Raw genomic sequence first — 13,123 nt, 5'->3', positions numbered from 1 at the left:
TTCTGATTCTCGGTCGATTTTTATACTAGATTCAACTCAATGAATATGGATTATATAGAATATTATATTATATTGTTATATATATGATATTATATTAAAATATATTAGAATATAGACTGAATTAATTAATGACAGGCTCACCTCTCCCTCCTTGGTAACATCTCGCAAGGCAAAATATGGTGATATCTAGTGGAGAAGACTAGTAATTACATTAACGTTAATCTTACGTTCAATGTTTAGTGGAAATAAATATAGAAAAAAATCGATTCATTGCCTTTGAGAATGTACTTTGAACCAACAAAAAGACGATTAATCGAAAAAGCAATTTTTTGCCCAGCTCTAATAGATATTATTTTTTTATCAATTTTATTCAGATCATACTGTCCAGAAGCTGAAAATGTGGAACAAGATGCATATAATGTAACTAAAACTTTCACACAGTACATAGCAAACTGTTCTTTTCTCTTTTAGCGGAGGAGAAGAAAGCTATGGCAGAGGAGAAGGCTAAAGAGATAGAGGAGCAAAATAAGGTGATAGTGATTGAGAAGAAAGATGCTGAGACCTCTCTGGCCGCTGCTCTTCCTGCTTTAGAGGCTGCACGCATCGCCCTCCAAGACTTGGACAAATCTGATGTCACTGAAATCAGGTGGGAACTGGTCTTCTAGGTCGTCACTAGATATAGCCACAAATTTCCATTTACAGATCAGTTTCAAAACAGATGATCTTGTGATTCAAATGATTCAAATAATGATAAGAAATATAAATAAAATCCTTTTAAAAACATTTGTGTAATACAAATGTGAATACATGGGATTTCTAAACATAACCATCCACACCCAAGCGTGACTGTACCAATGGGAATAACATATTATAGGCTTTTAAATAAGCCATTCAAGTACATAAAGATCAGTTTACATTTTTATACAGTTTTTAATACTATATACACATTTCCTGTATTTTCTGGATATATTCTATTAAAGATATGATGATGATTATATATGATATGATGACTATAACATTGCAAAAACAACAAATGTAATTGTGGCATGCTGGCCTAAGACTTTTGCACAGTACTGTTAGTCTAAAAGACCATGCAGACCATAAGAACAGTATTAAGAAGACCATTCCAAAATGTTCCAGTTCTTTCTGTGCTTTGTGGAAAATAACAAAATAGCTTTGAATGTCAGCATGATCCTTTCTGGTGTTTTTTTTCACACATTCTGTTTCCTCACTCTTCTTCATGATGTTGTAGATCTTTCGCCAAGCCTCCCAAACAGGTGCAGGTTGTGTGCGAGTGTATCCTGGTGATACGCAGCTACAAAGAGATCAGCTGGAAGATGGCTAAGGGCATGATGTCAGAGGCCAACTTCCTGCGCTCACTTATGGAGATGGACTGTGACTCCATCAATTCAGGTCAAATCAAAACAGTAAAAGGTAAACCAGCATCCAAGAAAAGTCAGAATTGTTTAGTTTAATCGTTTCATCTTGTGATTCCTAACCCAGAGGTTCTGATAAGTTATTACATCCTTATTTATTCAGCCTACCTAAAAAACCTTAACACCAGTTTTGAGGAGATGCAAGCCATCAGTAAAGCTGGTTCTGGCATGCTAAGGTTTGTGGAGGCGGTCATGGGCTACTGTGACGTGGCCAGAGATATCAAACCTAAGAGGGAGAAGGTCTGATATGCCTATATTTTTGAGACTATATATGCATGAATCATACAAGCTGAAACAATTGTTTTGGAATTTTTTCAACAAGGACTACCATACATTATTGTGTTATAGGTGGCTCGTCTAGAGAAAAACTTTTTCCAAAGCAAGCGTGAACTAGAACGAATCCAGAATGAGCTCGGTGCCATCCAGAAAGAGCTTGGAGCTCTCGGAGAAAAATATGAGGCTGCCATGGCAGAAAAACAGCTTCTGCAGGAGGAGGCGGAGATAATGGAGAGAAGACTCATAGCTGCAGACAAACTTATCTCTGGCCTGGGATCAGAGAATGAGCGGTCGGTTTACTCAATAAAAATAAATGGCTGATCTAAGATAAGATTCCTGTCATCAGCACTTAAATTGTTATCTTATAACTATTTAGATTTATCACTTTATTAAAAAAAAATATAGAGTACAAATACTGTATATGGTTTCAGTTGTAACAACATAAACAAACAGCTTTTAGAGTAATTTATATCTGATAACAAGCAAAATTAACAACAAGTAGAATACCTTAGTTCAAATCATAGTTAAAGTTTATCAAAACTACACTGAGCTGACGATATTGTGTAACATGATTCATATTAAATATTCATGTCTTATATCTGCAAGAAAGCTCCCATGTGTGTTCATTAGCTTTGTTTATTTGTTTTTATTTGTATCTCTGTGCTTGACCGTAGGTGGACAGAGGACCTTGAAGAGCTGAAGCAAAGGCGAGTGCGCCTTCTGGGAGATTGTCTGATCTGCGCTGCCTTTCTAAGCTATGAAGGAGCATTCAACTGGGACCTCCGCTATGAGATGGTGTATGAGGTGTGGCAGAAAGACGTGCGGGAGAGAGGCATCCCTCTGAGCCAGCCCTTCCGTATAGAAAACCTGCTCACTGATGAGGTGGAGATCAGCAGGTGAGATACCAGCTTACACAATCTGTTTGGCTGTACTAAGAGCATGTTTGTGTGTGTGTCTTTTTTTCATAACATCCTCTGTGCATTGTCCTAGGTGGGGTTCTGAAGGTCTTCCTCCAGATGAGCTTTCAGTGCAGAACGGCATCCTGACCACCAGAGCCAGCCGCTTCCCCTTGTGCATCGATCCGCAGCAGCAAGCCCTCAACTGGATCAAAAAGAAGGAGGAGAAGAACAATTTGAAGGTCTAAACTTGTACCAGACCCCCTTAACTCCATCTGGCCTCTTGATGTTTATCTGTAATCAATCTTAAAGGCATTGCCTTTTTGCTTAGGCATGCAGTAGATCTTTCCCATGTTGCAACATAACATGTTTCACTCCTCTTTTCTGATTTGTAGATCTCATCATTTAATGACCCAGACTTCTTAAAGGGACTGGAGTTGGCCATTAAATATGGCTTCCCTTTTCTGTTCCAAGATGTGGATGAATATATTGACCCAGTTATTGACAATGTCCTTGAGAAGAACGTGAAAGGGACAGAGGGACGTCAGGTTGTTGTACTGGGTGATAAAGAAATTGACTATGATCCCAACTTCAAACTCTACCTTAATACCAAACTGGCAAACCCCAAGTTTTCTCCTGCAGTATTTGGGAAGGCCATGGTTATTAACTATACCGGTGAGAGCTAATTTTATGTGATAAATGTACAATGCTTTTAAGTGTATAACTGCTTTAATATTTTTTGGGATCTGAGTTATTTAAAAATGTCAGATTGTGGGTTTTTTTAGGTTCAGTGTTAAGGTCTTTGTAATCTGATGCTTTTAACTTTGTAAATAATATCATAATACTGTATGAAGACAATGCAACGTGAATTTCTAAATACTGTGTATCAGTGACACTTAAGGGCCTGGAAGACCAGTTGCTGAGTGTCATCGTGGGATTTGAGCGGAAAGAGCTGGAGGAGCAGAGAGAGCGTCTCATTCAGGAGACCAGTGAGAACAAGCGTTTGCTAAAAGATCTAGAGGATTCGCTGCTGAGAGAGCTGGCCACCTCTACAGGAAACATGCTGGATAACATGGAGCTGATCCACACCCTGGAAGAAACCAAATCCAAGGCCATCGAGGTTAGTTTATTGCACACACTCATAATGGTAAGTTTCTGTTATTAATATTCATCACTGAAGTTTGGAGATTAGTGGTAAGTGTCTTTTTTAAGTAAACTGGATATGAGCTCATATTGGAGTCAGCTGGAAGATCAAAAAATATTTACAGTCATTATTTGAATCCAACAGGTGTTTGAGAAACTAAAGCTGGCAGAAAAGACGGCCATTGACATTGACACACTGAGAGATGGCTACCGCCCAGCCGCTAAGCGTGGGGCTGTCCTATTCTTCGTCCTGGCTGAGATGGCTCTGGTCAACAGCATGTATCAGTATTCACTCGCATCATTCTTGGAGGTGTTTGATCTCTCCCTGTCCAAATCCTTGCCTCACGCCATCCTGCCCAACAGACTGAAGAACATCATGGACACACTTACACAGAACGTCTACAACTACGGCTGTACTGGTGAGGACACTCGATCTCTGACTCTAAAATCAGTAACTTTGCTTTCTTGTAGCTCAGTTGGTTAAGGCACGGTGCCAGTGTCACAGGTTAAAAACATAGGGAATGGATCTTCTCGTAAAATGTATAGGTAGAATGCTCTTTAAATTGCAAGAACTGATGAACTTTGAAGGCCCTATTTAAACGATCTAAGTACATGGTCTAAAGCAGGGGTTTTCAAACTTTTTTTGTGTGTGGACCACTATTTGTAATCAAAAATTTTCGCGGACCACCTCATAATACTTATTATAAAATATGTCTACACAAAGTCCTGCATTAATCTGCACATCTAAATAGTCTTACTAGCACTAAAACTATAGCTGGTCATCACATCAGTACAACAGGTTTCTTAACCTTATATCATAATTGTTTATATACATATTCTTAGTGTTGGGAAAGTTCACTTTCTACATGAACTAGTTTAGTTCACAGTTCACAAATTTTAAAATGAACTAGTTCAGTTCATAGTTCATATTTGAAAATGTTAAACTAGGTCACAGTTCCAAAAATAAACTAATTTATAGTTATTTTTCCCATATTATTTTTTTTAAGTGATTGCCATTATAGCCCATATAGAACCACCACAGACAGCAATTATTTGATCAGTTTTAACACTGAAGCTAAATGCGTCAGATTTCATCTTCATGTCCAACTTTAAATCCTTATCCAACCAGGGTTTACATTAGCATTGACTGTCTTTTAATTTTTGTATTTGCTTACACATACCTTGAAAGGCTAGCTGGGTGGGGGTCGCACCCCGGGCGAGAAGCGCTGCGAGGCATTGCGTGTATGACAACTCGCAGGTATTGCACACCACACTGTCTTTTAATTTTTGTATTTGCTTACACATACCTTGAAAGGCTAGCTGGGTGGGGGTCGCACCCCGGGCGAGAAGCGCTGCGAGGCATTGCGTGTATGACAACTCGCAGGTATTGCACACCACACGTGCACGTTAAATAGCGTGAGCTTAGTCAAAGTCTATTTCAAGATCCGGAATATGCTTTAGCAGCCTATGTTAATCGTTAACGATTTAGGACAAATATGATGTTATTTAATATTAAACTATTTGAGTTGCGCGGGAGGAATTTCAGCAGCGTCTGTGTTGTTGTGATGACGTATGCAGCGTGACTGGTGAACACCGAGTGGTGGCGGTGTTGCCAGATTGGGTGTTTTTTCCTCTACACATTAAGGCCTGTTTACAGTGTGTTTTAGTCGGGTTTTCGCCTGAAAGAATATACAAATCTGGCACCCTATTGAACGACGTTAAACTGAGAGAGCGTGCCGTTCACAGGCACCAGAATGAATGAGTTCACAGGAATGTTTATTAGGCAGCAGTACACGTTCGCCCAAAATATGAACGAGTTTGTATATTAAAATATACATACTTATTTTGCCTTTTCACGGACCACCTGCAGTACCCTCACGGACCACTAGTGGTCCGCGGACCACAGTTTGGGAATGGCCGGTCTAAAGTGCACTTAGGGTGTGTCCAAATACACCTTTGCTAGTTTAATGATTGGAAAAATGGTCTGTGTGCCTGGCTCACCGTCTAGAAGGGTTGTTCCTATTCTCATAATTGGTAATGAGTGTGTTTTGGGCATAACGTGCAATGAACCAATGAGAGTTTCATCTCCAATCCCATTTAAAAGACAGTTGCGTTCGCGCCATGGTGGACTCCCTATTTACATAACAGAGTTTGTAAGCGGAAAAACTGTAAGCAGAGGATGAAGACCACCAGTTTAGGTTTATGTTAAAAAATTTGCATTGTGTTTTATTCATTGAAATTGTTATTTTTGTAATTAAAACTTTTGGTTCGTCAGTAAAGCCGGTTCCTTGATTAGTAGTAAATCGGCATCACCTGCTTTCAGATGGAGCAGCATTTACTACACAAAGCGTATAGTTCACTGACAATCGGGGCAATTTTGCATTGATTACTGCGGACATATCCCCTGCAATATGTATGCGATATGGCCCAGCTTTTCAGTGAACTATGGCTTTGTTTAGTAAATGCTGCTCGATTTGAAAGCAGGTGATAGCGATTTACTGATTTAATTTTCTGACCAGCATGCCCATGGGTGCACAAATGGGCACACAGATGCATTTGCTATTTAAATAACATGGCACAGGCCGTGAAAGTATTAACTGCGTCAGGCTAAAAACACTTCCGCTGCATTGTGCCGATTGTATGATAGGGCCCTGTGTGTTTTGGACATTTAAAGTTCATGCAGTTTGATCTAAAACATTTTCTAATCCATTAGGTTGTTTTAACAGTCAGTGATGACAAAGAAAATAGTTCAAATAAAGTCTGTGTCAATGCTTTGATGAATTGAATTGAACATTGAATTTAACATCGTTTCAGGTCTGTTTGAGAGGCACAAACTTCTCTTCTCCTTCAACATGACTATTAAAATTGAGCAGGCTGAGGGTCGAGCTCCTCAGGATGAACTAGAGTTCTTCCTCAAAGGTGATGCTTCAGAAAGACTTTCTTTCATATAATACCTTGATCTTTCTCTCGTTTTTTTCCTCTAAGAAGAATACACACACATTCATTGGTTTCCTTTCTTCAGGTAACCTGTCCTTGGAGAAGAGTCAACGTAAGAAGCCGTGTGCCTGGCTGCCTGATCAAGGTTGGGAGGATATTGTGCGTCTTATGGAACTCTTTCCTAATGAGTTTGGATCTTTAGCTGATGATATAGAGAAGAATCCTGAAGAATGGAAGACCGTGAGTGGATAAATATTCATACATCATGTACATGAACCCACAGAGAGATATTATGATATGTCACCCAGTCTGTGAAAACCCAGCTAAAGTCATTTTTTGTTATTTACTGTCTTCTACATAAATCACCCTACATAATATAAAGAAAATATGACTTTGATGTCTTTAATATTGACTTAGTAAGGTCATGTCAAAGATTAAAATTAATGTCATAATTAAATTTTGATACTTCATCTTAGATTTCACAGGGAGGGTCACATTTTATGGTATTATGAATACAATTCCAAACATATTGTCCCTCTGTTGCTGTTTTAGTGGTACGATCTGGATGGTCCAGAGCAGGCTTCCTTCCCCATGAAGTACAAAGACCACCTCACTCCCTTCCAGAAGCTTCTGCTGATCCGCTGCTTCAGGCTCGACCGAGTCTTCAGAGCCGTCAGTGATTATGTCACACTTACCATGGGAGAGAAGTAAGAAAGATCCTACTGTAAAAAAACATTCGTGCTCATCACCATAATGCAGCACAGAACAAAAAGTAATGTAGCGATTTGATAGATTATATTAGATTAATATATTTCAATTCGAAATGAATCCATAAAACTGGTGACATTACTATAATAATTATATTTTGCATATTACATTAAGTTATAATGTAATGGATGTTCATTGTCAGATTGCATTGTATTTGCATTGCACTGCCACAGTATTGGTTAATAAAAAAATTAGAAATGAAAGTGTAGTGATGAAGAATCCAAGTAATTTAATAGCAGACAGTCAAAAAAGCATGTGTTTGATATAAAGAAATGTTAACACTCTCTATCAATCTATGTGTGTCTCTATCTATCTGTCACTCAGATATGTGCAGCCTCCAGTGATCAGCTTTGAAGCTATCTTTGAGCAGAGCTCGCCAAACTCTCCCATCGTGTTTATTCTGAGTCCAGGCTCCGAACCAGCCAATGATCTGTTGAAGCTAGCCAAACGCACAGGCTTTGGAGCCAACAGACTCAAATTTCTCGCTATGGGGCAGGGACAAGAGAAGGTACACATCTATAATAAATGTGCACACACCCCGAAGCACAATACTTCAGTAAACTTCAGTGGTGGCTCAGATCCAACTCTAGAATAACATATTGTATTTGAGATATCTACACTTGGATTGTAAGATGGCAGTAGAAATCTATAAATATAATATCTGTATTTCAGGTTGCACTGCAGCTGTTGGATACTGCAGTGGCTAGGGGTCAGTGGCTGATGCTGCAGAACTGTCACCTGTTGGTGAAATGGCTGAAGGATCTAGAGAAAGCTCTGGAGAGAATTACAAAACCCCATCCAGACTTTCGCCTGTGGCTTACAACAGAGCCCATTAAAGACTTTCCCATCGGCATCTTGCAGAAGTCCCTGAAGGTCAGCATGCCTTTTGCCACTCGAGTCTAAACTACGTATTTGCTAGAAAAAGATGGCAAAACCGTTGCCGGGTGTCCACTGGTAACACACAGCACTAGCATTGCTAATGTCATGGTTCCAATTTCCAAGTTCTCACTATAAGTAAAAATGCATACTGTACCATAACTGTACGTTTTTTTTCTTCTGTTTTGTCTATTGTTCCTTATCGGCCTTCAGGTTGTAACAGAACCTCCAAATGGGCTGAAGCTGAACATGAGGGCAACATATTTTAAGATTCCTCACGATAAGCTGATGGGTTGTGCTCACCCAGCTTTTCGCAGTCTGGTTTATGTGCTGGCCTTCTTCCATGCTGTGGTACAGGAAAGACGCAAGTATGGAAAGATCGGCTGGAATGTGCCTTACGATTTCAACGAGTCCGACTTCCTGGTAAAATCAATTCTAATTTCTATTCTATTTTTTCAGCTGATCTTATCTAAGTGTTTAAAATGTTGCCATCGCACCTTTAAAAGTATTGTCGTTGATAGAATAAGACACTTTTCAATTATTTTTCCTCAGGTGTGTATGGAAATTTTGGACACCTACCTTACCAAAGCCCAAACTCAAGGAGATGCCATGATACCATGGGGAAGTCTCAAATACCTAATTGGAGAGGTCAAACACATTACTAAATATTATTAGATATATTAAAATACACCTGGTGTTTTTTTTTTAAATGCTATTTAAAACCTCATGCATTAGTTGTTTAGTAAAGCATTTCGAATTTGTCTCAAAAGGTAATGTACGGCGGCAGAGCTATTGACAGCTTTGATCGCAGGATCCTCACAATTTACATGGATGAGTATCTGGGAGATTTCATCTTTGACACCTTTCAGCCCTTCCACTTCTTCCACAATAAAGATGTGGACTACAAGATCCCACCAGACGGACCCAAGCAGGTTTATGTCGGTATGTTACGGCCTACACTCTAGCATCAATCCATGGCTGGATTATGACGGTCACTCAAACTCATGCCATGTTTTGTAGATGAGATCGAATCGCTCCCCCTTGCTAACACAGCAGAGGTGTTTGGTCTGCACCCCAATGCTGAGATCGGATACTACACACAGGCTGCCCGAGACATGTGGTCTCACCTTATAGAGCTACAACCACAGACAGGTACAGACTAATACTTAACATTACTTAAATTGTATGTTATCTATGATAATGCATGCTTTGTACACATGTCAGAAGGGAGCAGTTCTTGACATAATATATATTTATTTTTAGTCAGTTATCAACTATATTACCTGTTTAATTGCATTTACTGTCATATAATTCGAAGGTGACTCCGGTGGTGGCTTTAGTCGAGATGAGTATATCAGCCAGGTGGCGCGGGACATCCAGAGCAAACTGCCCGAAGTGTTTGACCTCGACGTGATCCGCAAGAAGTTTGGGCTTGAGATCTCTCCAACGTCTGTAGTACTGCTTCAGGAGCTGGAGCGCTTTAACAAACTCATTGTAAGGATGAGACGGTCTCTGGCTGAACTACAGCGGGTGAGTGACACTCAAGAGAGAGAGAGAGAGAGAATGATTATTTTAGCCAGCACCTACTACATGTATGTTACACATTGGTTGTCAAAAAATGTACATAAGTAGACTGTGTGTGATTTCTATCTAATCTGTCTAATGTGTGTATTTTGTGTCCAGGCGCTTGCTGGAGAGGTTGGAATGAGCAGTGAGTTGGATGAGGTGGCGAGAGCTCTGTATAAGGGCCAAATTCCTGTTATCTGGAGGAAACTGGCTCCAGACACTCTCAAATCTCTTGGAAACTGGATGATTCACTTCAAAAGACGACATGAGCAGTACTGCTCATGGGTGAGAATTGAATATCATAATGCTTTATTTTCTTGGCAGACACTCTCATGACAGATAAGAATATGCTTATCTTGCTACCTACGTGTGTGCTTTCTTCTTATTATTGTAAGATTTGATAGGTAGGTCATTGCCGGACAATTTTTTTTCTTAAGGTTATAAGAATTTTTATTAAGGTCTTTTTTTAAATTGTCCTATTTGTTAAAAGGTTGCAGAATGCAACTAGAAATAAGGTCTTTGTAAGTGTTACATAAATATGATGAATGAATGTTACACATTATGTGGTAAAATATTTCACAGTACAGACACAAAAAATAAAAATTTAAAGTGAAGGAAATATGTTATTGTGTATTTAAAAGATATGATGTCAATTAGGGCTGTGTATCGGGAATAATCTCTTGATACGATACGTATCGCAATATGTGCAGTGTGTTACGATACATTGCAATGCTGTAACTCGGAACAATGTGTGTTTTTTTTTTTTTATATTTCCTGTTTTGGGATTGTAATAGGATATAATTTTAGGAAAGCAAACCTAACCCTTTAGGATATGCAAACCCTAGTAAAAAATTGTGGCACGGCCCTATGCTAGTACTTCCTGTCACTGTTTAAGTTCAGAAATTAAAGAATGCTATCTAGTGGTCGGGATGTAAACTCTAAACAAACCAACTGTCATGAATATTGTATGATTTTTATTTTGTAAATATTAATATTGCTTTTTTTGAGAATCAATACAGTATTGCCAAACAATATATTATGATATTCAAATGTATCAATATTTTCTTACACCCCCTAATGTAAAATATGCTGAATTAAATTTACTAAATGTAACCCTGCTTGTAAAACTGATTTTCTCTTTTCTACATAACATCATCCTATTAAATGTAAAGAACATTTTGTGAAAATAAAACCTTGATATCTTTAATATTGACTGAGTAAGGTCATGTCAAAGAATGTCCAAATCTCATACCGTATTTCCGGACTATAAGTCGATCCGTAAGTCGCATCAATCAAAAATGCGTAATAAAGATTAAAAAACATACAAGTCGCAGTGGACTATACGTCGCATTTATTTTGAAAATTATTTTACAAAATCCAAGCCGAAGAACAGACATTTAATCTGGAAGGGCAAGTTATTCAACTAAACAATAGCACACAGAACAGCAGGCTGAATAGATGTCCGTAAGTTAACATTATTTACACAATATACACAATAGCATACTGAACATACCTGGAAGGCTGAATAGGCTAAATGAACAGAACTAGAAAATGCGCATCAAGTTTGCAGGCTCTTCATTCCACATTACTGAATCCATTGAATTACATAAATACAGGAGCAGCATATAGCGGACTCTCGTGGCTGTAGACTGTAATGTTGTCTCTTGGTTCATATATGTCAAAATTAATTCATACTGACTTACAAGTCGCACCTTACTATAAGTCGCAGGACCAGCCAAACTATAAAGTGCGACTTATAGTCCGGAAAATACAGTAATTTGATTTCAGCAGCAAGGCAACCATAGCCTACTGTACAGTAGATTTCACAGGTAGGGTCAAATGTGTTAACAAAGTATATTAATACATTTATTTTTCTTTCATCTTTGTTGAACTATATAGGTGGATGAGGGCGAGCCCGGCGTGATGTGGTTGTCAGGATTACATATCCCCGAATCATACCTGACAGCACTGGTCCAGGCCACCTGCAGGAAAAATGGCTGGCCACTGGACCACTCCACCCTGTACACACAGGTTACACAATACATGAGTGAGGAAGAAGTCAAAGAAAGACCGGTACAGGGTAAGAAGAACACACCTATACTGTATGTTGGATATACAAGGCGAGGTCAACGCTGTGAACGATTTTCTCTCTTCCATCAGGATGTTTTGTATCAGGTCTTTATCTGGAGGGGGCAGACTGGGACGTTGAAAAAGGCTGTCTGGTCCGCAGCAAACCCAGAGGTCTAGTGACCCAGCTGCCCATTCTCAAAATCATACCTATTGAAGCACGTCGCCTTAAACTCCAGGCAAGACGCTCTTTATTATCTTACTTTGCTTAGTACGTACATTGAGAGCAGACGGTTACAATCATCATCAAATTTTTTGATAGAGGTGGCGTTTAGTGGCTTTTGCATCTGAACTTTTCAGTTTTAATATTTAAGTAATGAGTTTTTCTGGACTGTTTTGAATCTAGAATACCTTGAGGACTCCGGTCTACACCACCTCCATGAGAAGAAATGCTATGGGTGTTGGATTGGTATTTGAGGCCGATCTTTACACCACTAAACACATTTCTCACTGGGTACTGCAAGGAGTATGTCTTTGTCTCAATGCTGACTGAGTCTCTTGATGTTTTAATTGTTCAACCTATAATTTAACGTATATTACAAAATAATAAAATGATTGTTCCTAATTGTTTGTGGCCTGTCTGATGTTATTACTTTATTAAAATGTCAATGTTTTTTTCACCACATGGTGGCAGCATACAACACTTTGTCTTAAGGACTTGTTGCAGTTATTTTCAGAAAACTCCACTACAGTACTTGATTTCATGTAAGACGTCCATATGTGAGTACATGCTTTTTCTTACTCTCTAATGAGTGCCTAACCCTAAAAAATGCTGGGTTGTTTTCAACCCAGCTTTGGGTCAAAATGGGATGAGCTGGGTTGTTTCAATTTAAAATGCTGGTCAAATGTAAACATTATCTAGGTTCATTTAACAGCTGGGCTTGTCCCTTTTTGTACTTAATAACACTGTGTTTTACCTATAGGAAGTGCAATTCCCTCTGGTAAGGTTAAGGAAGTAAGATGGATTATTTCTATTTGTTTAAATAGAAAAGTCAGCAGCATGTACAGAACACAGGACTGAATATTTATAGAAAATACGAATGCATACCCATTTTTGTTATAATACTTAGGGGAGCCGGCCTGTCCACATCCACTACA

The 13,123-nt window shown here is 38.9% G+C and overlaps 1 protein-coding gene across 1 annotated transcript in view; it reads left to right on the top strand.

The window, feature by feature from the left end:
- Window positions 1–12,539, top strand: part of dnah10 (dynein axonemal heavy chain 10) — a 37,300-nt gene extending 24,761 nt beyond the window's left edge. The window contains exons 57-79 of the mRNA XM_065250273.2: window positions 472–646; window positions 1,253–1,434; window positions 1,540–1,676; window positions 1,785–2,002; window positions 2,387–2,608; window positions 2,703–2,850; window positions 3,004–3,283; window positions 3,499–3,728; window positions 3,897–4,170; window positions 6,566–6,670; window positions 6,774–6,928; window positions 7,241–7,395; window positions 7,781–7,964; window positions 8,129–8,329; window positions 8,546–8,755; window positions 8,885–8,980; window positions 9,103–9,274; window positions 9,353–9,484; window positions 9,651–9,862; window positions 10,016–10,183; window positions 11,798–11,978; window positions 12,059–12,204; window positions 12,372–12,539. Of these exons, the coding sequence (XP_065106345.1) occupies window positions 472–646; window positions 1,253–1,434; window positions 1,540–1,676; window positions 1,785–2,002; window positions 2,387–2,608; window positions 2,703–2,850; window positions 3,004–3,283; window positions 3,499–3,728; window positions 3,897–4,170; window positions 6,566–6,670; window positions 6,774–6,928; window positions 7,241–7,395; window positions 7,781–7,964; window positions 8,129–8,329; window positions 8,546–8,755; window positions 8,885–8,980; window positions 9,103–9,274; window positions 9,353–9,484; window positions 9,651–9,862; window positions 10,016–10,183; window positions 11,798–11,978; window positions 12,059–12,204; window positions 12,372–12,518 (4,130 nt within the window). The 3' untranslated portion in view covers window positions 12,519–12,539. The remainder of the gene's footprint in view (window positions 1–471; window positions 647–1,252; window positions 1,435–1,539; window positions 1,677–1,784; window positions 2,003–2,386; window positions 2,609–2,702; window positions 2,851–3,003; window positions 3,284–3,498; window positions 3,729–3,896; window positions 4,171–6,565; window positions 6,671–6,773; window positions 6,929–7,240; window positions 7,396–7,780; window positions 7,965–8,128; window positions 8,330–8,545; window positions 8,756–8,884; window positions 8,981–9,102; window positions 9,275–9,352; window positions 9,485–9,650; window positions 9,863–10,015; window positions 10,184–11,797; window positions 11,979–12,058; window positions 12,205–12,371) is intronic.
- Window positions 12,540–13,123: the final 584 nt, after the last annotated feature.

Source organism: Paramisgurnus dabryanus, chromosome 5 (assembly GCF_030506205.2).
Source record: "Paramisgurnus dabryanus chromosome 5, PD_genome_1.1, whole genome shotgun sequence".
Lineage (NCBI taxonomy): Eukaryota > Metazoa > Chordata > Actinopteri > Cypriniformes > Cobitidae > Paramisgurnus > Paramisgurnus dabryanus.
Note: the sequence above shows the minus strand (reverse complement) of the source record. Positions and strands in the feature narration are given on the sequence as shown.